Source organism: Tympanuchus pallidicinctus, unplaced genomic scaffold (genome assembly GCF_026119805.1).
Source record: "Tympanuchus pallidicinctus isolate F22 unplaced genomic scaffold, pur_lepc_1.0 scaffold1, whole genome shotgun sequence".
NCBI lineage: Eukaryota > Metazoa > Chordata > Aves > Galliformes > Phasianidae > Tympanuchus > Tympanuchus pallidicinctus.
Genome location: NW_026294618.1, coordinates 99,061,886 through 99,089,632, shown reverse-complemented (window position 1 = coordinate 99,089,632; position 27,747 = coordinate 99,061,886). Strand labels below are relative to the sequence as shown.

The 27,747-nt window shown below is 39.2% G+C and overlaps 1 protein-coding gene across 4 annotated transcripts in view; it reads right to left on the bottom strand.

The window, feature by feature from the left end:
- FSHR (follicle stimulating hormone receptor) overlaps positions 1-27,747 on the bottom strand; it is a 213,135-nt gene that overhangs the window by 50,169 nt on the left and 135,219 nt on the right. The window contains exon 1 of one of the 4 annotated variants that reach the window (XM_052698353.1): positions 26,320-26,556. The exons of 2 other annotated variants lie outside the window; for them this stretch is intronic. In XM_052698353.1, coding sequence (XP_052554313.1) covers positions 26,320-26,504 — 185 coding nt within the window. In that variant the 5' untranslated portion in view covers positions 26,505-26,556. Of the gene's footprint in view, positions 1-25,298; positions 25,442-26,319; positions 26,557-27,747 lie in introns of those variants that run through there. One more of the 4 variants, XM_052698371.1, reaches the window with a different exon arrangement.

The window sequence follows — 27,747 nt, the reverse complement described above, 5'->3', positions numbered from 1 at the left end:
AGCTCTTCTCACAGCATCTTTACTGGGATGGAAGAAGGCTTTGTGCTCCCTTGATGCTCCAGCAGCAGAAGGACAGACACAGGGAATGGAATCCCAGCATCAAGTCTCTCCCTCACCCCAAATGGTGCTCAGCAGCCAGGAACCTCTCTCTGTGCCCTATTGCAGGTGAAACCAAGGCTATGAAACTCCTTATGTCACCAAGGAAAACAAGACAGTTTAACCCTAGCATTCTTTTAGAGATATATACAGTTAGATTTGATTTCTCTTGGACAGATTAAAAAAATATAAATATATATATATATGTATACACATAAATACAAGCTCAAAGTTCATGGATGTTAGTGTTATTGTTATTTATGCTGCAGTTCATCCCAGAAGCCCTTGCAAGGTCTCCAGCGTTGGGGCCATCAAAAGCTTTACACATAATGAGAAAACAAGCAAGGGAAACATGGTTACCTGTTACCTTTCATCTTATCTGGCTGGAAATAGAAGAACTGTATAATAACTGTACTGTATATAATGATTTTATATGATTATAATGATATAATACCACTAAAAATGGTTATTGGCTATGGACAACAGTACAAACTAGATTTTAATCTGGCCCGTTTCTCCTGTGGAACCTTTGATGTCCAGAGAGGATTTAAGCCTCAGTTTAAATACTTTTATTGAAGGTCATTCTTTGGGACTTTATCAATAGAAAGTTAGTTGTCACTGACATGCAAAGCTAGATATACACTCCATATATATATATATATATATGCAAGTTACTGCATACATATGCACTTAGATATATTGTATTACATAATATTTAACTGTTTTTTTTCCACTTCAGTATTCTGATTGAGAATAATTGTTGTCTGTTGTGTGGTAGAATATTTTTACACCTGGAGAGAGAATTAATCTCATGTAAGACCAGGTGATATTTCTCTGTGCTGAACATGCCCAATTCCTACAGGTTTTCCTATGTCCCACTTCTAATGTCTACACATCTACATGCCTTTTATCACTTTTAGTTAATCTCATGAAAGGCTACAAATAAATTTTTCGATTACAAAAATACTGAAACATTGTTGCTAATTAAGGCTAGGCCTATCAGAATTATAGCAGAGCTATCACCTACTATTTTATTTACTTACACACAGACATCTAAGCCTGGTTATTTATGAGGGCAAGGTCTCAGCTGATATGAAGCCACTGACACAGATGACTTGCACATTATATCACAATGAAGGGCATACAACCCAAATATATGTCGTTTCTATATTGTTGTGTCTAGTTCAAAAGAAATCTCATAGTGCCAAGTTTATCTCAAAGTATGTAGAAGATGATGCAAGAAACAGAAATTAGCAGGTAAAAGTAAAATGATCCTGAATAACTAACATTTTCAGCCACAAAGATATGTATGAAACTTTTCCCTAAAATAGAGTCTTCAGCAGCTGAAGTAGTTCAGACAGACAGAATGTAAGAATGAAGTGGAAAAGAATTTTCAAGAAAAACTAATATTCTTCCACCTAGCCCTCTGTGACCACAGTGAAAGAAAGTAGATCAACCTCACCACAAAGAGACAGAAGACTGGATATAATTATTCAAGCATCTGGTGCCTAAGGTATGGGTAACTAAAAAGACTTGGTAAATAAGATTAGAAAAGTGGATAAATAAAGGTCATTTCTGCAAATTGTCTCTAAAAACAGAGGTGCATAGAAAATGTGCAAAGTGGGTGCAGTGAGAAAATCAACATAAATATGCTGTGCTTGTGAGGTTAGTCACTTAGGTGTGAAACACTGTATTTTCCATATTCATCAAATGAGTTCTCAGACCCTGGTGCCACAAGTTTTTCCTTAAGCAATTGGAAAAAGACTTCTTGGCAAAAGTCTCTACCAGAATTTGCTTCCATTGTGCTTGTGCCCCCTCTTCCCAGCTCCCTTCTCTGGAAAATGCCCCCCATTACCAGCTATAACTTTGCCCAACAAACAACCGCAATTATTGAAAATTAGACTTGGAAAAAAACTCATTAATTTCTGCTTCATTAAACATGGCTGAGTACAGTTCTTACAAAACATTCTAAAACTCATTTCTCTTATCTACACAGCTAATCAGAAAGTGTGTGCCTTGTGGAATTACCTCCCGTGTAAATTGCAAATTCATGATGCTAAAATGAACTACATCAAGAAGACAGTGTAAGCTTTAGATCATAAGGACCAAAGGAAAACAAAACAAAAAAGCCTAAAATATTCCATGACCATAATGCTAAATCACCAAATTGAGTTCCAAATAAATAAATGCAACAGGATGTTGAAAGCCATTTGACTTCAGTATCCAAGCCAACATACTGGGGCTATCACCATCTAATCTTCTGCAGTACCATGTGTTTTGTCAGACCAAAAGATTTACAATGATATTTAATTTGCTCTTTTTGTAATTTTTTTGGTTGTTTCTTTGTTACTGCATCTTGCTTTGGAAATTTGCTGGAGGTCCCAGCAGACGAATCTGCCTTAAATCAGGAGAAGACAAAATGAAATGATGCTATGACCTACTTAGCATGCTCTTGACAAAATACAAGAATCAACAAAACTCTGCCCCGTGTTTATTTGTGTTTTTTGCTTGATGAGACAATGCAACAGTGAAGGATTATTTTGCTTTTCATGCTGTAATTGGAAAAAAAAATAGACATTGCAAACTGTGTCTTAGATGGTGTAAACCAACCTGGCTGTATCAGCTTGGCCCTAATTTTTCTCCTTATTCTCACTGGATTGAATCATGAAATTCCTTTGAGCTTAAATGTGATTTGATTTAAAGTTTTGAAGAACATCTCTAAGTCCACAGCTCACTGAAATGACTTCTCTTTGACCAGGGCATGGGTCTAATAAACATCTCCACAAGGAAGGGGAATGTGCAGACAGACATATACAAACAACAGCATTTTTTCTAGAAATAGTCATAAAATACACACGTATTTTAATATTTTGAAATACATGAATGGTTCATCAGCAGAAAAAAAATAAAGCTAATGTAAAAGGTCAAATCCTTCTTTGTTTATAGCAAAAAATATGACTTGATTTTGGACTAGAAATTCACACGCTAAGCTAAATAATCCTAGCAGAAGTCAGTGAGTAGCTGACTGCCTCCCATCAGTTCTTAAGAAGAGCTCAATTGCTATCTCTAGGCCTTGTGTTTAGCTTCTAGTTTTTCTTAGAAAATTTATTTTATGGCAGCTGTTTCTTGCTTTATGACATGATGTCTAGGTGACCCAACCCAAGGCAGGCAGAAGCCTCTGACCATGCAGAAGTGCTATTCTCAGCATGCTCACAGAGCTCAGACAGGCTTCAGACCCTATGGATCTCAAAGCAGGAGTTAGAGACTGTTCATCTACAGGCAAGTGCACAACGGGCCAAAGTCTCGAGTTCCTTTCCCAAAGTGCAATCAAACTTAAACATTTCCAATTTTAACCTTTTTAAAAATCGTTTTCATGGATCAGCATGAAAATCAGCTGTGTTAAGTAGAAGACCTCTGAAATCTGAAAACCATTTTGCAGCTGCTTTTGGACACAGCTATGGTCTCCCCCTCCTATCAGCAGACATAGAGGAGTAAATACATAAATCAGATCCAAAACCATCATGAAACAGGCCTCAAAAATCATCAACCCCAATACACAAAAACTGCTTTCATTTCTTTTCTGGTTTTAAAGTCTTTATATCACATTCACATGATGTTTTAAAGCTATTTTCAACTGCCAACAGGTGTTCATCCAAAGGAAAATTAAAAGCAAGCAGAATATTTTTCAGTAACGGCTATTCATATAATTTATTTGCAGACTTGTTTCAAAGGAAAGTACTGGATGACACAGACAGACATGCCTGAGTACTGAAGGAAAAGCATTACAATTTGCAATTAGTTTTCCAATTTACAATTCATTTATTTTACAATTTTTACAATTTAAAATTCATTTTTCCATCTGAGACATGATCTGTGCGTTTAAGAGTCTAAGCAGCCCTACTTTACACACAGTTAAATTGATTTATGAAAGAGAGACCTTAATCCCTTGCTAATGTGCACAATCTGGCTGAAAGCATCTAATCATTGCATTCACCTACTGTGATCTGCCCATTGCTACTTAACCAATTCTAATGCTTGTGAAAGGAGAAATTATCTAGACTGTGCAGCCTCTTAATGGACATGGGGTAAGAAGAGCAGGTGAAGGAGAGCATTCCGAAGAAAAATCAGGCATTATCCACTTTATGGAAAAGACAGGAAAAAAAAAGTACTTCCTCAATGAGACCTCAATGACCACACAGTCAATGGACAAGATAAAGGTCTTAGAATCATAGAATGGCCTGGGTTGAAAAGGACCACAATGATGTGGTTTCAACCCCCTGCTATGTGCAGGGTTGCCAACCACCAGACCAGGCTGCCCAGAGCCACATCCAGCCTGGCCTTGAATGCCTCCAGGGATGGGGCATCCGCAGCCTCCTTGGCAGCCTGTTCCAGTGCATCACCACCCTCTGTGTGAAAACCTTCCTCCTAATATCTAACCTAAACTTATCCTCAGTTTAAATCATTCCCCCTTATCCTGTCACTATCCACTCTCATAAAATGTCATTCCCTCTCCTGGTGATACGCTCCCTTCAAATACTGGAACGCCTAGTTAATATTTTTTTAAAGGAGAGATCAGGCCCTGACAAAAAGTTAAGTCAATTCAGAACTTGAAGAGAAACGGGTACAAGAAGTTCTTACAAGTAACTTGGCACCTTTCCCCTTAATTCTCAAGAAAACTGATCACATCTGCCTTTGCTATACAAATACAAACCAAAAGATATTTCCTTAGACCACAAAGGAAATTTGTCAGAGGGTCAGGGCTTGAAGCCAGAGCTCCCAAGTTTCAGCATCATAATAAAAAACTCATCCTTCTTTCTTTTTTCTTTTTTCTTTTTTTGTCTTTCTAACTCTACCAAAATGGAAGAAATTGAAGCAATCTTTTTACGGCTGTTTCTACAAATAGCAATAAGTAAACTGATGAAACATTAAAATTTTACAAGAAGCTATTAGGGTGAAACTCACGAAGCGTAAGGCATTATAGCTGCATGCAAGCTTGTGTACTTTTTAAAGATAGCAGAGTCACACTATTCTTACATTTAAATGAAAAAAGCACAATAAATCTGGGGGAGAGCATGATGCCCTTTCAGGTACACAACTCAGGAATCATTCCAGGCCTAACAGTAATGTAAGCAGCCACCTTTGAGAAAGAAAATATTTTCATTTATGCACTATTAAACAGTGAAATGTACAGACAAAGTAAATACAATTAGAACTGTGATGATACGGTTATTAGTAATGACTTTCTACTCTGAAGGTCTGACTTTAAAAGGCAACACGTGCAGCTGCATATGAAAAATCACTCTTTAATCTTTACTAATGGTGTCCCTTAAAACCATTTCCCTTTTCTATTTTGAATTAGAAGTACAAGAATAGAAGTTACGGCATTTCCATTCAAAATGGTGATAGCATTGAATATTTGCTAGGCAAAATAATTCCACCTGACTACAAAATGCTGAAGGAAGGCATTTTAGGATCCTACAGCTGATGTTCCATTGGCATTCCATTGTGAGGCACCCAACATACCATAACAGAAACAAGGCACATCTCTGCCTGCACTGCTGAGGACCTCTTTTCCCTGACAGAACTGTAATGCTGTTCACAGAAAAGCTGCTGTGGGGGTTGCTTTACTCCCAGATTCCCACTTAGGTCAGCTAATAAGCTGCATGATGTGCCCCTCAGCAGTTAAGAGGGAATAAAGAGAGATCAGGAAGGACACAGAATTATATTTAAAAAAAAGAAAGCATCAGTTAATCTACATTACTGCAAAAATGATCAAGAAACATACTTGTATGCTTACTCCTCTCCTCTTCTTCTTAGTTTTCCAAAAAAAACATAGTATGTTTAGTCTCAGCACTGATACACTTTTCATTTCTGGACAAAGCACACACTGTCCTCAGTAACATACCCCTACCGTGCTGCAGATAACTTTTTTCTGAGGTCACACGTTCAGGCAGTTAAATATAAACCTTCAAAATGACTTTAAATGCCTCTGCTTGAATAGAGGGGGATGAATTCGGATGCTGGGGACTTAAAAAAAAAAATATCAAAAAGATGGAGAAAAAAGTAAAATGCAAGAATCACAGTCAGGAAAAGAGATAAAACAGCATACTGTTGCTCAGCCTGAGACGTTCGATGCTCCTCACTAGGTCTAAATTCTCCATCTCATTAGGCTGAGATGCTTTACACTGAGATAAAGCCGGAGAGGAACTGAGTTCTACAGAGTTGTGATTATCCAGGCTAGTTGCCTGGATACGTCAACTCACTTTGCAAAGCGTCTGACAAATGCCACTGTGAAGATTTAGATGCAAAGCAGCAATGTGCAGCAGACGCAACAAACACAAATGACATCCCGTGAGTAGAATGCCTGCAGAACACCCTCTGACACAGAGACATTGGTTCCCACAGTACAGACACACAGAGAATAAAGATTTGCCACCAAGTATGAACTGCAAAAACAAACAAGTCCTCTTTACATTCAGTGAACAGACTCGCAGCTAGCATATTCTCATCCAAAAAGGGTTTAACTGTCAAGAATGAGTTGCCCACAAAAAATGCTAACAGTACGCTTGAAAACTCAGCCAAAATTGCTCCTATTAACGCCAATGGCATGCAGTGAAGACTGTTTTGTGTAAGATAAATAACTTAATTGAATGAAGTTACTCTGTCTCTGTTATAGAAAACAGCATTTGCTTTATTTTTACAAATAGCTGCACTTTATTAGTATTGATTATACTGGGAGACACTACACTACATTTGGAGGAGCACAAGCTCATTCTCCCTGCTTACTCACATATGCCTTTGAGAAACATACAGCATGAGAAATGTATACCACTTCCTTGAAAAGTGACCTTAATATCTACAACCATCTTTATGGTGAGGAGCCATTAAAAATTCATCCACTCTGAGCAAACTCTCTCTGTCGTGGTCTATTCATATTAATATCTCTGAATACTTTCCTGGTATTAGGAGCACTGCACAAGTCCTGAGTATTTTGTTCTTCTTCCACAGTATGTTCTACTTTATGTTCTTTTCTGTGGGCAACTTGTCAAGGCAAACAGGGTGACAGAAAATGTCTACAGTCCAAGCAGATGGGGGGCTTTATATGTATTGTCTTCTTCAGAACTTTTTTGCCACTTTTGATTTGGAGCAAAAATAGACGTCTCGCTCACACACAGCTCTATTCCTGTCCCAGGAATGAGTTAAAATAGATCATACTCCTCAGCAGGGAGAGGAACAATGGTTTGTTCATCGGTACAGGTTATACAAGAAAGGTGATAGGTACCCTTTGTGTGTAGTATTTCCATCCTGAAGACCTCAGGACTTGCTATGTCAGCATGCTCACCACACATTATGCTATTTTTATTGACTGAAATAAATTATCCACAGACAAAATCCTGCAAGTTCTGGGTTGGATTTTTTACTAAAGACAAAACTCTCTTCAAACAGAAAGTTTTTCTGCAAAATGTATTGCTGATCCTTCACTGTTTAGCAAAATAATAAATAATTTGCCTTTGTCTCTTTATCATGCCTGATTAATTCATTAGAAAGATCATAGAATCATAGAATATCCGAAGTTGGAAGGGATTCACACATCTCTTCCAAAAACCCGAACCCTATATCTGAGAGTACTAACCAAACACTCTCTGAGTTCCAGCATTGGAGCTGTACCCACTGCCCTGGGCAGGCTGTTCCGTGCTCACTGCCCTCTTCACCTAGATCCTTCACCAACTTGTGATCAATCAAAGCCCCCAGATCCGTCCCCATGGGGCTGCTCTCCAGCCTCTCATCTCCCAGTCTGTATATACATCTCGGGTTGCCCTGTTCCAGCCACAGAATCCAGCCCTCCACTTGTTTAGCTTCATACAAATGAATGAACAATTGGTCAGCTCTATAGACTGTCAAGTATCATGCTTTTAATCTTTCTTATCCGTAGTCTCATAAGCAAAATACCTACTTTGTTTAGTGGGACACAGCTGAAATCACAAAAAATAATAAAATACAGAGAAAAGTGTCTCGTTGTTACTTCACTTAACTAGCACACACAGCCTAATAAGAGAATATCCACCAAATATTTACATTTATTTGGATACACAAAAGCTTGTTTGAAGTTGCAATGAAATACCTGATTCTCCCAGATACCAGAGTGGTCAGAAACCATTTAAGGAACAGCACCTGAAAAATTGATCATACTTTTATCTTCTTCCTCTGGATATGAGTGTGAGCATTTTAAAGGCAAATATCTTTTCTCCTATCAAATATATGCTATATATACTTTCCAAAAAGCATCATGAGCACCAAACACAACTAACTCAACTGGCAGCTTTTGGGAAAACAGCAACTTCCAAAGCAGGAAGCATATGAACAGCACATCCTCCATTGTTCTCAAGCCACCAATTGGACTTGTGCTGACACAGTTCATACAGAAATATGCTGGCCTAATGCCATATGATCCCATGTCTCACTCTGGTGAGTGGGGCATTTCCATCCTTTCACATAACAAACGGTACATTTGCATTTTAGATATGTTTTGAAATAACCACCACCTAAAGTGGAAAAGTTGAAAAATCCCACCTTTCATTTAGTCTGGCACCATACAAAGACACAAAACCTTCTGTTCATGCCCTCTGGTCAGGCCTTCCTCTGATCTGAATGTCCCAGCTGACTACTGCCAGGAGGCAGCAGCTGGCTCCTGATTGTGCTGCTGCCGGTGCAAGAGAAATAAGGACACAGCACACTGAACACGCGAGCACCAACAAGATTAGTCTGAGCAGTGTGTTCCTGTGTGCATAAGAGAGCTTGGATAGTCTTTGCACCACACAGACAATGGCCAAGATGAGGTCTTCTACTTGACTGACATAGCACATTTTATTTATGTCCAGCAAACACGTGTTTACTGTCATAGCTCACAATATATTTTCAGGTCACTGGTACTCTTTCTAGCTGTCCAGTTTCCATGACAAGAACTTTTCTCAGTTCATCTATTAGCTATTGCTGAGGGAAACATTCACAGAGATATGAATTGCAGATGGATAGCTCTTTCCAATTTAATTCTCCACTCCCCTGACAGTTTCTTTTCTCCCTCACAGTCTTTCTCAGTTATTGAGATCTCTTCTCCATAGACATCACTGATTTGAAATACAGAAACAAATGATGAAACCAGGAGTCTTATTACTTCTTCTTATACTAAAATAAAATAAAATATATTTTTCATTGTTTTAGTGAAGACTAGGTCACCACTGCAAATGCTGAGTTTATCTACTGAACTTCTAATAAACAGGGATTTACCTTCAGATGTTACAATGATGAACCTGAACAGATACAACCACCATCCTTACAAACACTAACTATATTATCTCATTTAATATTGACATGTCTCTTCCCAGTAATACACAGTGAAAATCTTGTACTAGGGTCAAGATGAGATCTTTGGTGAATTTGAAAGCATTTATTGTTGTTTCAGAAAGATGCCAGCTTGACCACAAATCATATATTCAGGATAAAGGTATGCCTTGTGTTTTCACCTTCAGAATGCTGTTCAAACATGAGACCTCTGTAGAGCACTTTAAAATACTAAATGCACATAGTCCTGTTCAAGATGGTGACAGGAGAATGGAATCAAGATGGGAGAAACTTGACCTGCTCATGGAGCAGCTGCAGGTTATGAAAGACCCCCTAAGAAAGACGTTAGCAGTCATGCCAATACATAACCTTAGTGAGTGTAACCTATGTTTTTGTCCTTTTCCTAGATAACTTATGTAAAATTGGATAGCACCCGACTGGAAGAAACGAGTATAGATGTAAGAGTTAGTAAAGTGAAGGAAGGTCATGAATGGTATCCTGCAAAGGTCTTCACAAGGCCTGAAAACCATAAAAAATGATCTAGGAATGGAGTGAGGAGCAAGATGACAACTGTCCATGATTACCAGAACAGTAAGACGAGAGTTGGATAAAAAGTTGCAAAAATGGAAGGACTTCATTCTTTGCACAACATTTATTTAAGCTATGGAGCATTTTTCTACAGGATACTGCTGGTGGTAGATGAAGAAATGTATAGATTCATGTAAGTAAAACATGAGAAGAAGTTTGACTACCAAAACATGACACCACTCAAGGTGTGCCTGAGCCAGATAGAGTTGTAGGAACACCTTTCTCTCCACTGAGATGCATATCTGAAAAGCAAAAAAAAACCACCACCACAACACAGCCAGCATAGGATGGCTCTGCCAAAATGGGACTCACCATTTGACATGCTCACATCAGCAAACAAAACTCGTTCTAACACTACTGGGAAAAGGTGATCTTTGTCTCATTGAAGTGTTGAAATTTTCTCTGATATTTGCAGTTAGAGCAGGTGTTTGTATCTCACAGAAGAAAAGGTTGCTCCTTAGGTTAAAACAATTAAAAGATTAGTGCCCTCCCTCTGCCAGCAGATCAAAAGGTAAAACTGAATCAGGGTTAATGCTTTCAGCATCTCATTTGGACTTTTATTTCATTCCAAAGAATTGGCTCTACAACATATTTCTAAAAATAAATTCCATCAGAGCACTTCAGCATTCTTCAATAATGAAAATATTAAAAGAACACTTCAGCTTTCCACAAAGTTTTTTGAGGTCATTTTGCTAATCCTTTTAAAGCCAGGGAAAATATGCTGCCAATGTGAAATTTCAAGTTCTTACAGTCCCTTCAATCTCTACTTTCTTTTTTTCTCCAGACCAAAACAGTTTCCTCAAAATCATTTCTCTTTGAAGATTTCTGCTTCCTGCTCATTATATTGGACTGCAGTACATGATCTGCTGCAAAATAGCCAGGGAATCAGGAACTAAATGAGATTGGAGTTTCTTTTCTCATACATAGGTGCTTTAAGAAGCAAGCTACTGACCAATGGACAATATCTCTGCCTCAGCTCACCACCCACAGACACTACAAATTGTCCTCTCCCAAAACACCCACAAAGCCCTGAATTTTCTACCAAGAAGTGACAGTAGCAACTGGAATAGACTTGGCCTTGCAATTCTCCCGATGCTTAAAGGCTTACTGTGACCCATTTGCTGTACTAGTTCTCTAATTTTTCCTCACCTTCTTCCATGTAAAAACTTGCACAAATATGAGCCAGAGAAACTTTCCTGAGCTCACTCTGCATATCAGAAAAAGGAATCCAGATCACACTGCTCCCACTGGAGGTGTGAAATTAAATTTTTTGTTGGTGGTGGTGGTGGTTTTTTTGCTGAGAGAGATGGAGGAAAAAAGTAAGGACACAGAACAGAACTCTGCTTGAAAACAGAATGAAAATAAATCAGCGGTGAATGGATTAGCTTCAGATCAGACTGCCCAGAGCAGCCTGATCTGGAACAGCACAGCACTCAGGGTTTATGTTCCTTGAATTAGTTTTAATAAATAGAATCAATAGCTCAAATTATGATGAAGGACAAAAGCACAGATCAAATCGATCAAGGCTGTAGCTTATCATTATAAGCCAGGGGGTTTCTTCTCTTGTCTGAAGGAGATAAGGTGGCACAAGAAGCCTCTTGCAGCTTTTTAGTATCTCTCTCAGAACAGCTGTACACAGAGCTGAATGCAGAGCTATAAATGTTTCTGGGTATCCAAACACAAACATAGTTTCCTTTTCTTTTTCTTTTCCTCTACAGGGAAAATAAATAAGTACAATATGAATTCTTTGTTCTGGAAGTGAAAGCAGAAATCTACAGGGAGAACAGAACTAAATGGACAAAGGAGCACAAAGTATCCTTCATTACATGTGGAATTAAATGCACAAGTGAAGTATTTTTGTTCAGCTCTCTGAAAATGTGTCCTTTAGTATGTTAGCTTAGGTTAGGAAGAGTTGCTGGGATTACAAGTTTCCTCTCACCCAAAAAGCTGGCCAGCGTTTATCCACCAGAGGGGAGCAAGAAGGAATTAAGTTTGATCAGCATGAGGGATTTGCACCTGAATAGCTTGCTTTCTTCATTTCTGTTTCTTGCATAGGAGCTTTGCTTTACACAGGGACTGCTTAGGTCAATCTGAGCTTACAAGCTCCAGAGCCAGGTGACCAAGGAGCATATCAGCAAATGATTCCTACTCTGTGTTGGACATAATCACCCGGACACACTGCTGCTCACAACAAGGGCTGGTCACCAGTTCTATCAAAGCAAGGTATGGGTACAGCTCAGAGATACTGCTGGTACACAACATGCTCTGATCTCCCCTAAAAGGACAGGAAAGAATGAAGAATCCCAACTGCTTTCCTTCTCTGGGTAACAGGGCAATGACCCTATCTCACACAAGCTTATTTTGATTAATAGTGGCCTCCTCCCCCATACTGAAGCTGAGGAAAAGCACATTGCAGCTCCAAACAGCTTTTCAAATCTCAGTTGAGCTCCAGGTCACCAACCCTGGGTCTGGATGTGAGTGCTTATACTGTTTAGCAAAAGGACATCACCATGAGCTACTCATTCATTGCAAAGTTTTTAACATAAACACTGAAGCATTAACATGAGTGCAGCACAGAAAACTAAAACACTTAACAAATAAATAAATAAATAAATAAAAAACCACTACTTTTCCCCCTTTCAATATAGCCTTGTTATTAAAGTTAAGCCAAGTCCAAACGAAGAGCTGTGAATTTATTTAAACAAATACTGTGTAACTGAAGAGGTTTTTGGCACACTGCATGACACCCCAGAGGTGTGAGAACAATGCCTGGCACTGATAACCTTCACTAACTCCCTTTCATCCTCTGGCTGAAAAGCTTGCATTGGTTACACGGGCTTTGTGCCCACATATAGTACATAAGAGTCTTTTTCATTGCTGTAGCTGAATTATAGATAAACAGTGAAAGAGGAATAATAACCTTATTATAATGGAATATGTGACAGATGTACTACTGAGCATCATTCACACACTCCAGTGATAGTTCAAAGCTGATCTAGAATAGCCGGACACCTTGAAAATAAATATTCAAAGAGGTTTTAATCTTCAAGAACATAACACTGAATATCTGACAGAAATTTCAGCTTAGATCTATAAGCAGTTTTTATTATATTTCGATCAGAAGCAGATTTCATGTTTTATAGCAAGCAGTGCCATTGCAGAAGGCAGGGAACTTCCTTGGCAAAAGACGACAGTGATTAACTGCAAGCCCCACAAATATTTTGAATATATTTGATACTGAAACCTCTACTCTCTTTCTATCCCCCTGACACTTCGTATTAAAGCTTCAATACAGAAATAAACATTTCCAGCAGGCGCAAAGTATGAGGCAGCACATCTCACCACTCCAAAGACATTTGCTTAATTAAAAGTAATGATAACTTGCTGTGACAGAAGGTAATTAAAGGAGTATAAATTGTATAGTGACTTCATTTTGTCTAATACTCTCTTTTTATATACACATTTATTCAGAAGTAGTATGAGAGAAATGTTGCCAAGACTCCTTGGCTTTCATTAGTTGATGCTTCAATATTGATTACTAAGTATTAAAGCAATACATTAGAAGACCAGGCCCAACAATATTGCACAATCCAATAGAAATCAATAGGACTTTTTCCACTGATTTTTCAGTGGGTATTGAAGAGACCTTTTACCAAATGCATGAGCTTGAATAGTGGGAACAGAGGCTAACTAATCAGCAACATAATGATAATTTGTCTATGCAAAGATGGAATCATTCTGATCAGAGTTCATAATGAAAGAATGACTTGTCCTTACATTCTTCTCCAGTGACATCCACAGTCAGCAGATGTACTGCACATTAAGTGCTGCACACTTTATCTAGCTGATGGAATCCGCTGCAAGAGACTTGGTTAACTATGTTTGGTTTTGCCTTTGGGCTAGAAGAAATGACGGTCAGTGTCACCACCAAACCTGAAACGTCACTGTTAAGTCTCACGCTTACCCTTCCAGAATCATTATGTATATTCAGATCCATTTCAAACGTCTGTATCATCACTTTAAAACTTCTAATTACAGCTTCTTTACACAATCACCTTTTTCTTTTTCTTTTTTAAATGTCTTACATGGTGAAAGGTCTCTTAATTTAAAGACAGTTTTACAAAAAATGAAAGAATAAGTGAATTTTATCACTGATAAAATGTGCCACTAATTGCTCTCTCTTAAGCTGCTGGGTTACACATATTGCTCAGTATTTCAGCATTTCTGATAATTTCATCTTGCTACCCAATCACTTTTTCTTCCCCTTTTCTTCCCTTTTAAATGTAACATCTATATCTATTCCTGAAAATAATTTGTGAAAATAACAGGAGTGATTCAGGCTACTCTCTCCCACTTTCTCAGATGAAGGCACACTTTGTGGTGATGAGAAAATGGACATTTGCTTTGAGCTTGACAGTTGTAAAGAACATTTATTTCCTAGGGCTTTGTTTATTTGACTGCAGTGTTTAAAAATTATTATATGCTGCTTTTGGCAAAAGCACTACTGCTATTATCATTCATCAAACGAATATTTAGGGTCCATATACTGAATTGCAAAAAAAGTAACTATGCAATGAACGTACAGAAAGAAACAACTGACATATTGTCTGCCTTTGTGTATGCTTTTTGATATTCCTGCCTCCTTCATTCAAGGATAATCCCCTGAAATTCACAGATGTATCATCTGCTTTATCTGCCATAGGTAGCCTCTAACATAGAGAATATTGCTATTTCAGCATTAAGATGGCAGGCAACCATTAGCCATTGATTTGACACCTTTCCATGCCCCTCCACCCCAGAAAGTATATTCAGCCACCATTTCCTCAATAAGATTCATGGAGTTTTCTTTTTAAATAACCATTTGGGTGAACATATAAGCCAAGCATAATTTGGAAGCATGCTGTTAGGCATGCTAGCACAGTAGCACAGCCATTGGATTTTGTGACAACAGCTACTGAAATACAGATACTGCTGTAGGAAGGACTCAGTGCCATAGAAACTCCCACAGTGATGTTATTCTTAATGCCCAAGGTGAACTTTCAGCCTCTATATAGCCTAGGTACGCTGTTTTCAATCTTTGGAGTGCTTTAGGAAAAGTAGTTAACAATATATTGAAGATTCATGCCTTATGGATTTGTGGGCTTCTAGGATCAAAAGCCCACATGAATCCAGAGTTTGGACAAACGAAACATTGAATCTGTCTGTACAGTATAAGCTAAAGCCTAAAGCTGTTCATAAAATTGGGATACAAGCATGTCATGCACTACAGAAATGTGTGCATTCCTTTCTACCATGAACACTGTAGAGATGTATTCTAGCTAGCAAGGCTATTAGCACTGCTAATAAATACAATGGCCTGCTTTCCCTCCAAAGCAGAGCTTAGTGAGGTTTTTGTGGAATGCAAAATATCTTTGGGCAGATGAGAGCAGGAACTTCTGAAGCAGACCCTGCCTCATTCCCTATTTTAGCTGATAACCACAATTACGTTCCTTCAGCCCGGAGGACACCAAACATGAATCTGTACCTGGAACCAAGGTCACCTTTTGGCAATCTGACAGATTAAAAAAAAAAAAAAAAATCTCTCTCAAAGCCTTGACCAAGACTCTCTGCAATGGAGCACTTCTCCCAGACAGTATGCACACCTCTGTCAGACAAACAAAATGGCAAGCAATAACTGCTGCAAGTCTACAGTCCTGAAGCTACAAGGCTGCCCCTGCCAGAACAAGACACCAGTATGATCAAAAGGGAAAGTACTCCTCAGTGGATGCTCTTGAAGAAAGTGCCTTCTCATGGCTTGGGCAGATATATGGTTCACAGGGTGAAAAACAGGTTGGACATATGTGGACACATGATGATGCAGCAGTACTCTGATAGCAATAACGTATTTGATGAGAAAACACCCTGAAACTGCATGTGCATTGCTGGAAAGCTACAAAAATAGTAGAGTTATGACTCATTACTTAGGTTCAAAAGAACAGCCATTTCTTTTTGCTGAGCATAAAGGCTTTTCATTGTAAGAAAGTTATGAGAAAGCAATATGAGTGTGCAAGATATTTTTTGTTTATTTGAGCAGGGAAATACATTGCCACAGGATTGTGGTCTGGTGAATAAGATCCTGAAAGAGCTGTAGTCCCAGCTGCCCTCTGATTCCCTCTGTTACCCTGTAACTTGGGAAATGACCTGTCTTTAACACCTTATAGCTTTACCATTTCTGAAATTATTAAAATTGTATTTTAGCTACTTAAAAGGAACGCTGTGAAATCTGTTAATATTTACAGAAATACAGAATTATTCAAACACTAAGAATATCCCAACATCTCTGTGCACCTTACTAAAACCATTAAAATCCCAACTCACGACTTTAAATACATTTTATCAGGTCTGTATTTCGTTCGTACTTTCAGAAACCTTTTTATTTTTCCTTGGAGTTGTTTCTGTGCAGTGCAATAGTACAAAGTCCTGAATCTGCAAATACATACAGGTGGGTAGTTCCACGCCTATGATTTGTCCCACTGGAACGCAACAGAACTACTTGGGCAAAGCAATTAGGATGTGTACAAATATTTGTGGAGTGAAATTCTACATTTTCTTGTAGGGCATTCCTCTAAGGGGTCACTACCATGAAGAACATAGTCTGGTCTTCAACCACCATGGCAACAATATACTGCAAATAGGAGATTTATAACTCCTGGGATTCAGATACAATGGACATTTTTCCAAACCAGCAATTCCACCTAGAGAGAGTTGTCCTGTTGGGACATTTCTTGTACTGCTGTCATTTTCTTACACAATCTGTACTTCTTTTATGACTCTCCACTTGCCAAAGCAACAACAACAAAAGGTTTCCATAGTATCTTTAGTGGCCAAAGAAAACTTCAAAGATGAAGCAAGTTTTTCAGCATCAAACCTATGCCTCCTAACAGTACTGGGGTTGCAAGGTGAGGAGATTTACAGACTCTGTGCTTACACCTTGCTTGCTCAGAAATTTCTGTATACCATAAATATTCCAGCTGTGAGACTAGGCTCTAAGAAAAGACTTCAGCATTGATTACTTCCCAGTAGTTAAGAAGGAGAAAAGGGATTTGGCTGATTGTGCTCATTTTCTGCACTTGCGAGGATGGAAATGCCAGAGAATACAGCATGGTTTGTAACTCCCACTACTGGAGTTAAGTTTTCTTTCTTGCATAGATGACTGTTTTTGCTCTCTTAGATTTGAGTGCTTCCTGTTAAATAGCATGTCCTCCAACATGTTTACTGGGCTACAAAAGGCAACAGCCCGATTTATTTATGGTATGCAATTGTGTAAGTTACAAAAGAAATCAAAGCAAAAGTCGGCACAGAAATCCACAGTTCTCAAAACCAATGTGGGCAAGACTGTTACACCGGGCATCATTTCTAAATGTGAGGTGTAGCACAGAATATACAACCAATAAAGACTCTGGTTTATTACAGAAAACTGCTAAAATCCCTAATCTGCCCACGTGACAATCCCCTTTAATGAAGAAAACCAAACCAAAGTACACACCACTTTTTCTACTTCCTCTTCCAATCTTCACAGACTAACTTCATATCCTTATTAAACATAACTAATTACCACTTCAAATTGAAAAATGTTTGCTCAGCATCACTTTAACACACATGCCCTCCTTATGCCACTCAAACAAAGGGTGCAACAAACTCAGAAAACTTGGATTTTTTTCCCCACCCAGCATTCATGTGCATAGAGCTTTTGGAAAACCACTGAAGATTCACAGATTGTGTATGAAGAAATATTTGCAAATCAGTTCTTATTAATTGGCTGTATTTGAGCAAAGCATCACAACAGAAATCAGATCCACATTTCTCTCATATAGGGAAATGTAAGGTCACCAGGAAAGTTACCAGGACAGTCTTGCATAGGCTTTCACAAAATGGGATTTCTAGGCAAAATATGTAAACGTGCTGACTAGCAACTGCATTCTTGTGTAGATAAGATGGTGTACAGAGTGGAAAGCTTCAGCTTGCAGCACACCAAGCAACAGCACGTTCAAAGTCCAGGCTGCCCTGACCTTATCAAATTTTGAATGTGTTACAGTTAAAGATAGAGCGTTATTTAGCCAGTCCAGGCAAAAATATGGGTTCAGAAAGCCTGAAAGTTATGGAAACATATCAATGAAAAACAAGGAGTAGTTTGTGCACGGTTGGATTGAAGGTAGTTTTCATTTGAAGCAGGAACATATCTCCCTTTGCATGTAATAAAGCTGTAAATTCTCTTCTGGCTACCTAGGAACAAATGCATCAAACTGGCCTGATAGGGTAATGAAAGATAAGAAGCATCCATATATTTCAGACTGAGCTCCCAAAGTGCATGAGGATGTTTCGAAGAAAACATTAAATAAAAAGAACAAATCACAAGCTTGCCTGTCCCTACATGCTAAAAAAGAAAGAAGCTGCACCAGAAGAAAGGCAGCAGTTGGGCTCCTTATTATAATTTATGCAAGACAATTAAAAGAAATATTTTTTCTACACTCTTACATGAAATCCAGGCTTGATTCTGACCTATAATTTGGAATAAGCTTCATTTTAAAGACTTGCATTTCACTGATAATAAGAGCAGTCTCATCAAACTGTAGGAAGAGGCTGAGAAATAATTTGCAGGCTCTGCCTGGAAAGGTCAATATCTTAAACAAAGGAAAGTGACTTTTCCTACCACAGTTTTACCTCTCATAGCATAAAACTAATACGCCATTATGAAAAACAATACCTGCATTTTGTGCCCAAAGAGTCCTGTTTAACAAAAGCACACACAGATAGATTGCCAACCCACTGCCACCACAAACACACTGCTGGCAATGCCACTGCCATACAGTGAAAACGAACTCAGCTCTTGCCACTGAAGTTAATGAAGCTATGACGATTTAAATTAGCTGTGAACCTATCCCAATTATCTTTCAGCTTGCCTGCACAAGGACACTCAGGAAAGTTAAGAGAACTAAATAAAAAGCTGTCAAGCTAGAGGAGACCGTATAAAGTACAGGGAACTCTACATGTGTTTCTTCCATTCCTCAGTGAGGTGACTGAGTTTGTTCCTCTTTGCTACACTGTGTAATTTGGTTCAGTTTCACTGGACCCCCTTCCATATATATACTGCAGGCACTTAGAGCAGTTATTTACCTCAAGACAGTATATTCACTGGAGATCTTCTTTGATATGACCACACTGCCTGTTCTTTTAGCATCCCTCATCTATTCTCTTATTTTCCATCCTTGTTAAGCTAAGCTCTCCACGTACCTAATGTTTTGAGCGATGTTCCCAGCTCAGTGAGACCCTCCTTGGCACCTGGGAAGAAAACCCTCAAGCTGTGCAGTAGACTTTCTCCTGCACGCCTATCGGACAACACATTTAATGGGTGAATAATTGCAGAATTAAGCAGGGAACTTTTGGAATCACCTACCAATGGAAATCTTCAACATACATCACAAAATACCACTGGTAAAGTTTTAAGAGAAATGGCTTAGGTTTGAAGGGGTTAACAAGACTTATTTATTTATTCAGTACTGTAGTGCTGGTATAACTTTGCTGAAGGCCATATCCAGAAAATGATTAACTGAAATTCCCCAAATGTCATTTATAAACTAGAGCGAGGAGCTGAAGGTGCAGTGCATGAGAGAAAACTGAGGAGCACTGTATGGCTTCGTGACACTGACAGCACAGCAGCTTATTCCCCATTGGGTTGGAACATGAGGCACAAACACTCACCTTTCTGCATCCACCTCAGCATAAACACCTTGAGCTCCTTATGACTGAAGGGTTTAGTAAGACACACCATTCAGAGCAAAGGAAAATCGGCTGCTGCAAGGCACTGGTGAATTCAGAATTCTTCATACCTGCTTTTTTAATCCACATTTTTATCAGAGTGATAAAAGATGGATCTATATCCTTCATTATTATGTCCCCTAAAATTAACAACTTCTCCCTTTTAACCATATTTTAATTTGAAAGCTACCCATTTCTGACCTTAACAGAACTCTCTTGCTCAACCTTGGTGCCTGTCAGCTCACATCTTACAAATCACATTACCAGCAAACTCTTCTAGGATATAATTAAATGAGACGAGATTTGAATGGGGACACACCCAAGATGCAGACATTTTGTTCAAGACAAAAGAAAGAAGCACAACAGCTACAAATGGCTAAGTTCAATCTTCAAAATGCTTTAGAAAAAACACTGATATTAATGCCATTCAATAAACAAGTTATGATTCTTTATAAGTAGATGTAAAGCAGGTCATGTCTGAAATGTCAAACTGGGAGACTTTATTTTGAGACACAGAGATGAGAAATACCAGGAACCCCATTCATCTGCTGGGAAGTGACATAAGCCCAGTTCTTTTTGTGCTTAGGACAGTGTTTCAGCTAATGTAAATGTAAACATGTGCTTCACCAGTTGATTTTTATACAAATCTTTGATTCTGAGCATCATTTTTACCGTAAGTATTTTTCTAATCCACACAAACACAAAAAGACAGACGAAGAATAGGAAAGTTCCTCATCAATTAGGTCCCTAACCAATATTTCTCTCCTCAGTTTTGTTATTCCAAAGAATTGTTTGCCATTTTACGAATTATGGATCTCAGAGATCACATGCCAGTGCCTACGTAAGTTTTTCTTTCTAAACTGGAATCTTTTTAAACCTCCTACAATGAAGACGTGCATGTGACAGTCACGTTGTATGACTTAAATGCTTCAGAGTAACAACTAAGAGAGTGAAGAGTAAAAGCATTGGTTTGGTTGGAGAACAGCAGAAACACCTTCTGTCCTAAGGATACCTGTTTGAACAGGCAGAGGATCCAGATGGAGTTGGATGCAAATTTATGCCTCACAGGGAACCAGACAGAAGCTGCTGGAAAGTCTAGATTTGTGCAGCAGGAGTCTCTATAACTGACCCCAAGGGCTCATGCTGAGACCTTTTGTAAAGTCTCAGTGTCATATGCAAACAAAAAAACAAGTCTTGTCTTTCACTCTGTTTCCCTGGAAAAACTTAGTGATATAAAAAGTCAAACACAGCCACAGCATTCTAAGTGAATGCATTCCCATTTCAAAGATGCTTTAGATACACATGTACACACCTATACATCTTCAGACTAGATCATGCATTTCAGTCATTACAAGTCAGGTGGAAGTCATGCATTCATTGCCACATTACCACAAATAAGCCAGCAGAGCATGGTGCAGCATGAAAGCCCCTTGTATTGCACACAGTGCACCTCCTTATGTTGAAATGCTTCTCAGTCTGTGAAAACTGGATGTTTCTACAGAGATATGTACTTGGCAAGTTATACTAGCTGAGGATCTGCCCTACAGGGTTTATTATCCCTCTTTAGTGTCACTTGCTTCCTGGAGCCTTTATTGTCTTCTTATGCTCTGCTTATTTCTTTTTATCCTCCCAATGGAAACGCCAAATACAGAACCCAACACCCAACATATGCACTGGACCTCTCCAGCACTGTACAATTGGTGATTGCACACCAAGCTCTAGAGTGTTCAGCTTCAAAGTGTGAACTGGTCATAAACTTGAAAAGGGAAGAACGTAACGCTAGCCATAGACTTTTTCTACATTAACAGAAGTAATGCTGGTTAAAAAGGAAAAGTTTTTTAAAAATTTGGCTTCAGTTAGCATACAATACAAAATGCTCTGCTGTGCAAATATTACCATCCCTGTCTGATAACGTGTAGATTTATTGATTAACTGCATAATGCACTTGAAAGCTTCACAGGTCTTTTTGTTAGCTGCGTTTCTTCTCTCCACACTCTGTATTAAGGTCAATCCACCTGTATAAACACCTGAATAAGAGCTGTAATTGCTTAAAAATTTCAACCTTCTGTGTGAAAGCATAACAAAAATCTAATTGCAGCTGTCACTGGGAGTGTTGCAGCTTCCATTCACATCATTCATAGCTTGTGTCTCAGGGAAACACATCTGACTCACTTGGTTTGTAACATAGAACTTGTTATTTCGAGGCAGCCACAGTTCTAGTGGGCAGACACCTACTCAGCCTTGACTTGATAATCTAAAATAAATAACCTTGAGCAGTGGTACAAAAACACCTATGCAGAGGGCAAGAAAAACCCCACTGTTTATGGTTTGCAGATACATGGGAGAAAGGCTTCTACATAACATACATTTAAACGGCTCTGCCAGTGGCTAAACTGGTTAGTGAAGATAGAGAAGGTATTTTAAAGTACAAAACACTATGATCAAGGCTTGCTCTTATTAATTTTGCCTGCAATTTCCCTCTCTTTCAGGCAGCATTGTGACAGATGGGTGCAAAATGACGGGCTGACTCCAGTGTCAGTTATTTCAGTCATCTTAGCTACTCCTTTCTAGAACTGGCAGCATTCTCAGGCTGAAGCCTCTGGCTTACTAACACATTAAACAGTTCCTCACGGGGGAACTTTTAATTGGCTGAATAACACCATTTGCAAGGTTTCTTTGAGTAGCCTTCATTCTCCAGAGATGTTTCTTACAACATCTCCATGGCTCAGAAAGAGGCAAGCAGAAGGCATCTGTTGATCCACCTCTCCCGGCTGCTGTGGGCTAAGGAGGACTGATCACTGTGTCAGTGATGTTTAGAAGCAACTGTAAATAAGGAAATCAACTAAGCTGGAGACAGTTTCTCCTTGTAATGAATACAGCATGAACAAATTTGATTTCATAATATCTTTTAAAAATAACACCAATTATAAGATGCAGATAAAACACTGATGCTAATATTTCTGTCACATAACCCTGTAGGAATGCAAGCAGAATTGGACCAAGCAACCCTTTTCCATTACCCTTACAAAGCTGCCCTGTACTGTTGCTTTATTTTGTTGGAGATATATTCTACTGCCCAAATGGGTACACCTAACTGCTGGGCCACATCTCCCTACTTTCATGGGGTAGTGTAAGTGTGATTTAAGACACTCAGATCAGAAGTTCAAAAGCAAGGAAGGGTACAGTTAGAGATGAGTAAGTTTCTCCCGGCATCTCTAGCTGTATTCCCATTTGCTACACACATAATTCTGCTTAAAGGACTTTTGATAAATTCCTGAAAGGATCCCCTCTATTAGAGAACAAGCTGTTTGTGTTTGTATAACTTTCTCAAAGCAAGATCTCTATGGACTAAACAAAACCTTAGTAAATAAAAAGGATGGTCTACAAAGCTTGACACAGCATCTTAAAACTCCTTGAATTCTTCAAGGAGTGAACTATCACAGGTGACGAATCAGTTGTTCCCCTTTCTCACTCTGCAGGCACAATAGTTGTAGTATAATAGTTAATCTTCTGACACAAATGAACTTAAATTCCCCATCTGAACTTTCTGCCTCTCTGTGCTCATGGATTGCTCCCAGTACAGTAAGTCACAGCCTCATGTATTTATCAAAAGCACTGCACCATCTATCTATTTATATACCTATCTACCTATATAAAAGCCAAAATATGTTCCTTTGCAACTCCTCTTCCAAGGAAAGGTTATAAAATAGAACAGCTAATAAGAACCATCTGCTACTGCAAACTCATGGGGCAAGCCAGCTGCAAAGGAATCTCAAACAAGCAAGGAGCAGAGCACACACACAGAGGTGCAGCAGTCCTCTCCAGAGCTTTTGCAAAAAGCAGGCATTGCAGAACTGGAAACCTGTGGCTTCCAATCCCTGCTCTGTGTGCCGTTGTTTGGAAATGGCAGCTGCAAACATTCCGTCTGTGCTGCCCTTGCTAAAGCAGGTGCTGAGCCAGGAGCAGAGCCTCTGCTCTCACCCCATGCTGCAAAGCTCACACTCCCTGCTGAGCATAAGCTCTCACCGTCTGGAAATAACTGAAAAAACATCGCAGCAGCGTGTGTTAGTGGCCAATAGGTCAAAAACCTCATAAACCTCCCTCAAGCACAAAAAAATAAACAAAACAAAACAAAAAAAACCCCAAAAAACTCCAAGAACAAACCAACCCAACCCAATCACACAAAAATCAGCTGCAGCAAAGAGCAGCATCACAGCTGGTTGTTCTGTGAGGATTCTTTATTTTCAACCTGAGGTTTTATTTTCTTTTTTTTTACTGTGTAACAGAGCTGCTTGCCACTGTCCCAACTTGAGAAATAACTGTAGTGAAACAGAAACACATGGAAGCAGAAGTGATGGAGTTTTATAGAGCTTTTGTTCTCTCTCCAGTGCTTTCATGTGCATGTTTTTAACAGCTAAAACTAGGAAAGACACCAGGATAAATGAGGAAAGCCATCAAGACTACATAACAGAGAGTAAAAGGATTAAAATAAACGGAAGACCCCTCCTTCACGTCAAGCCATAAACCACATCCAGCACTTTCAGAATGAGTTCTTAGAGAAACAAAGCACTTTGCAGGACCTGTACTTGGCAGGGAGAAGTTTGTGTTCATGTTCTGCAGAGGATGCTTTTCCATTTATCCTCCAGGTGCCACACTGGTTCTAAAGCCCTTTTGATTCCTAGAAGTGTTTTAAAGAAATATGAAGAAAGCATCTTCGCTGTTACCAGCAGTACATTTGCAACAGCACCTGGAGTGGTGAGGTCTTTTTCAGTCTGCTGAAAACAGCCCTACTGGGCACTCAGCTTAGAGGTGCATAGGAAGGCACTTTTCTAGAGTTTCCATCTTATTTTGAAAGAAGACCTAATGCTTATCTGTGACCAAACTCCTCAGTCAATGCATCTGGTTTTAGTTTCATGAACACTATACTTTACAGAGTATTTGTGTACAAATTTTTTAACTACGCTGAAATTAATCCCGGGCTACACTGGTTTACAAGGACCAGAATTACCTCCTGAGGAAACAAAAGTTGGTGTAAATGGGAAGAGTCAAGTCAAGAGATTCCAAGTACAATATTTACTGCAAGAAGAGAGGACGCAGCTGATGCTCTCAGTCACACTGACGTTTCAGTCAGCCTGCCTCAGGGAACACACACTTGTGCTGAAACACCAGCAGTTAACAACCTTAACAAACCCCAGTGAAGTTAACAAGGATCTGCTGGAAACAAATCCCATTTTGCTAGCAGGTGCGTTTTGGCAATATAAAACTCTGCTTATTTGCAGAAATAATTATAAACTGCTTTTTTTTTCTTCAATCCCTAGAAGGCAGACCTTAACTGTGTAATCTAAAGAAACAATCAAAGCAAAATTAAACAAAATTAGCAGTGTATGCCTGGAGCATGGTTCGCCCAAAATCTAGATGACCTAATTCACAGATGGATTTTTTTCCCTCTAGTCGTGAGAATGATTTAAACTTTTACTGACCTGTGGCTAATTCAGGCATTTTCTCCAAGTTTTCATTGCAGTCCACTGATTCATTGAGCAAAACAACTGCTTCTTCTGAATAAAACAAAACTTCTGCACTAGGAAAACTGTGGGACAGTAAGTGGGGGTATGGTGTGGTCTGTGAGGTTAAGATAGGGATGTGTTTTTCAACTCGCAATGTATCATTCTTCTTTGCATCCTCCCACCAAACTTAAGGATTTATCCAGGATCATTCCTTTCACTTTTGCCAGACAGCTGTGGGTGTAGGCAAGGGGACAATAAAATCTGCTTTAAGAGAAATTAGAAGGAAAACAATTGCTTATGCAGGTGCATGACATTGCATGACTTCTCTTGCTTGCCTGTGCCAGTGACACAGAAAACAGCTGCAATACGGTACTGTTCATGAAAACAAGAAGCTTTAAGATAAACAAAACTCTTCCTCAAGTAATACAATACTGTATCTTTACACAGCCAGCTCCCTCCAAGTCAGTCACGCTGCTTCTCTGATACAGGAGAATCGTCCTCTGAAGCTTATCTCAGTCCTTTCTTTACTGCCTTTGTGATTTCAGAACAGAAAACAATAAGCTGCTTCTTGGCAAGTAAGCCTGAACCTTTGGGAAGGCCCTGCAGCACAGGCAGAAGAACTCACTAGGTTGTTGTAGTAAAACTTGCCTGCCACAAACATGCTTTGATGGTGTGAGAGCAAGCTGTAAAGAAACCCTACAAAGCTTCAAGTTGCTGTCACAGCACAAAGGAATCCCGTTTAAAATCCAGTCTGTACTTTGTATTACACGGTACTACACCTTCTCTTAACAGAGACCTGAAAGGGAGCATTATAAGAGTAAGGGAGAGGAGCTTCAAGCTGTAATTAACCAAGTGCCAAAGGAAGCACTGTGCTTTTCCACAGCTGGTGTGAAGTTCCCCACTGACCCCCTACAAGCACAGCCGTTGGCTTGCCAAGCAGCAGCTATGTTAAAAGCCGGCAAGAGAGCTGCTTGCACCCTTCCCTCCCTCTACTTACAGTTCTGTGGCATTTGTGGGAATGTCCCGAGGCAGCTGAACCACCTTGCTCTCCTGGCAGATGAATATCCTGCCTGCACAGCGGCACATGTGATGCTGGCAGCAGGAGCAGCTGGCCAAGAGAATCAGCAAGCAGGTAAGACCCAAGGACATCTCTGTCTTCACATTTGTCTCCTTCTCCTCCATCTATAAGGAAGGAGTGTGAAGACCTCAAAGTGCAACTCAGAGACGCCCTTCCTCGAAGGTCCGCCCTAAAAGCTGAGATGGAACACGTGACTCGTGGGAGATGCTTTCTCAGCAAGTTTCAGTTCATGGTCAAAGATCCTTTATGGGCTTACATTAGGATGGAGAGAAGTAAGGCTGATTTTCGATGACAAAAATGTTGCCTAATACTTAAGATTATAATTTTTAAGTGCCATTGAAATCACAGGCCCCAGCTGAAAGAACCAGAATGCTTTTGGTGCAGTGCGTATCTACAATGGTAAGGGAGCCTTCCATCTCAGCTATGATGTTTTGCACATTTTGTGTGATAAGACTAAGGGACAAGTAAGTACTTTTATGCCTTATAGCCCAGGCATTTTTGCCATTGAAAGAGAGGTAGTATTTATGCTCCCCTTCATAGATCCAAGAATCCTAGCTTTTATGTTGCTCCTAGGCAAAATATATCTATGTGTGTATATAGTATTTTATAGGGTATATAATCTTTTTCACACGTTAAAAGCTATACAACCCTGAAGCCAGAGCTAAATAACACACCTTTATTTTTAACTGTTATTTTTCTTTATGCACATGCTGAATTGTCTCTCTTCCTCCCTACCACCTTTAAAGGAATCCAAAAGGAGAAAACACCACGACCCAAATGATCTCTGAAGACCAGTGAGCTAATTTTAACATTGGAAAATAAACAGAATGAATATTCTATACACAACAAGGGGTACCTCTTCAAGAAATAGCTTCAAAAACATTATCAGGATCATAAGGCCTGGACACTGAACCCCATCTTTGAGTCCTTATTTATTATTCTTATTATTAAGTAACACTTGTTACTTATTATTCCTTGTTACACGTATTAATTCTTGTGGAAGGGACCTTGCTAACACATTCCTGTCACTGAGTCATTCTGCAACAGCCTATCATCAGGGACCATTTGTCTACAAGACACTTGAAATGACATTTTAGTGATACAGACTTGTTTCTGGTTTTGTTTTGTTGCAGTGGTAAATGGCTGTTCCAGATATGCACAGCTTGTGAGTCATCTGCATGGTACGTGAGCTCACTAGCAGGACTTCCATGGGTAACTGCTGATGTTGACTCACGCTGAAGTACTGAGCAAGCTGAAGAATAACCTTGGTAAAAGCAGCTGTTAAGTTGCTGGGGTTTTGATTGTTTGCTTGTTTCTTTCGTTTAATTCCTCCATAATTATAACTAT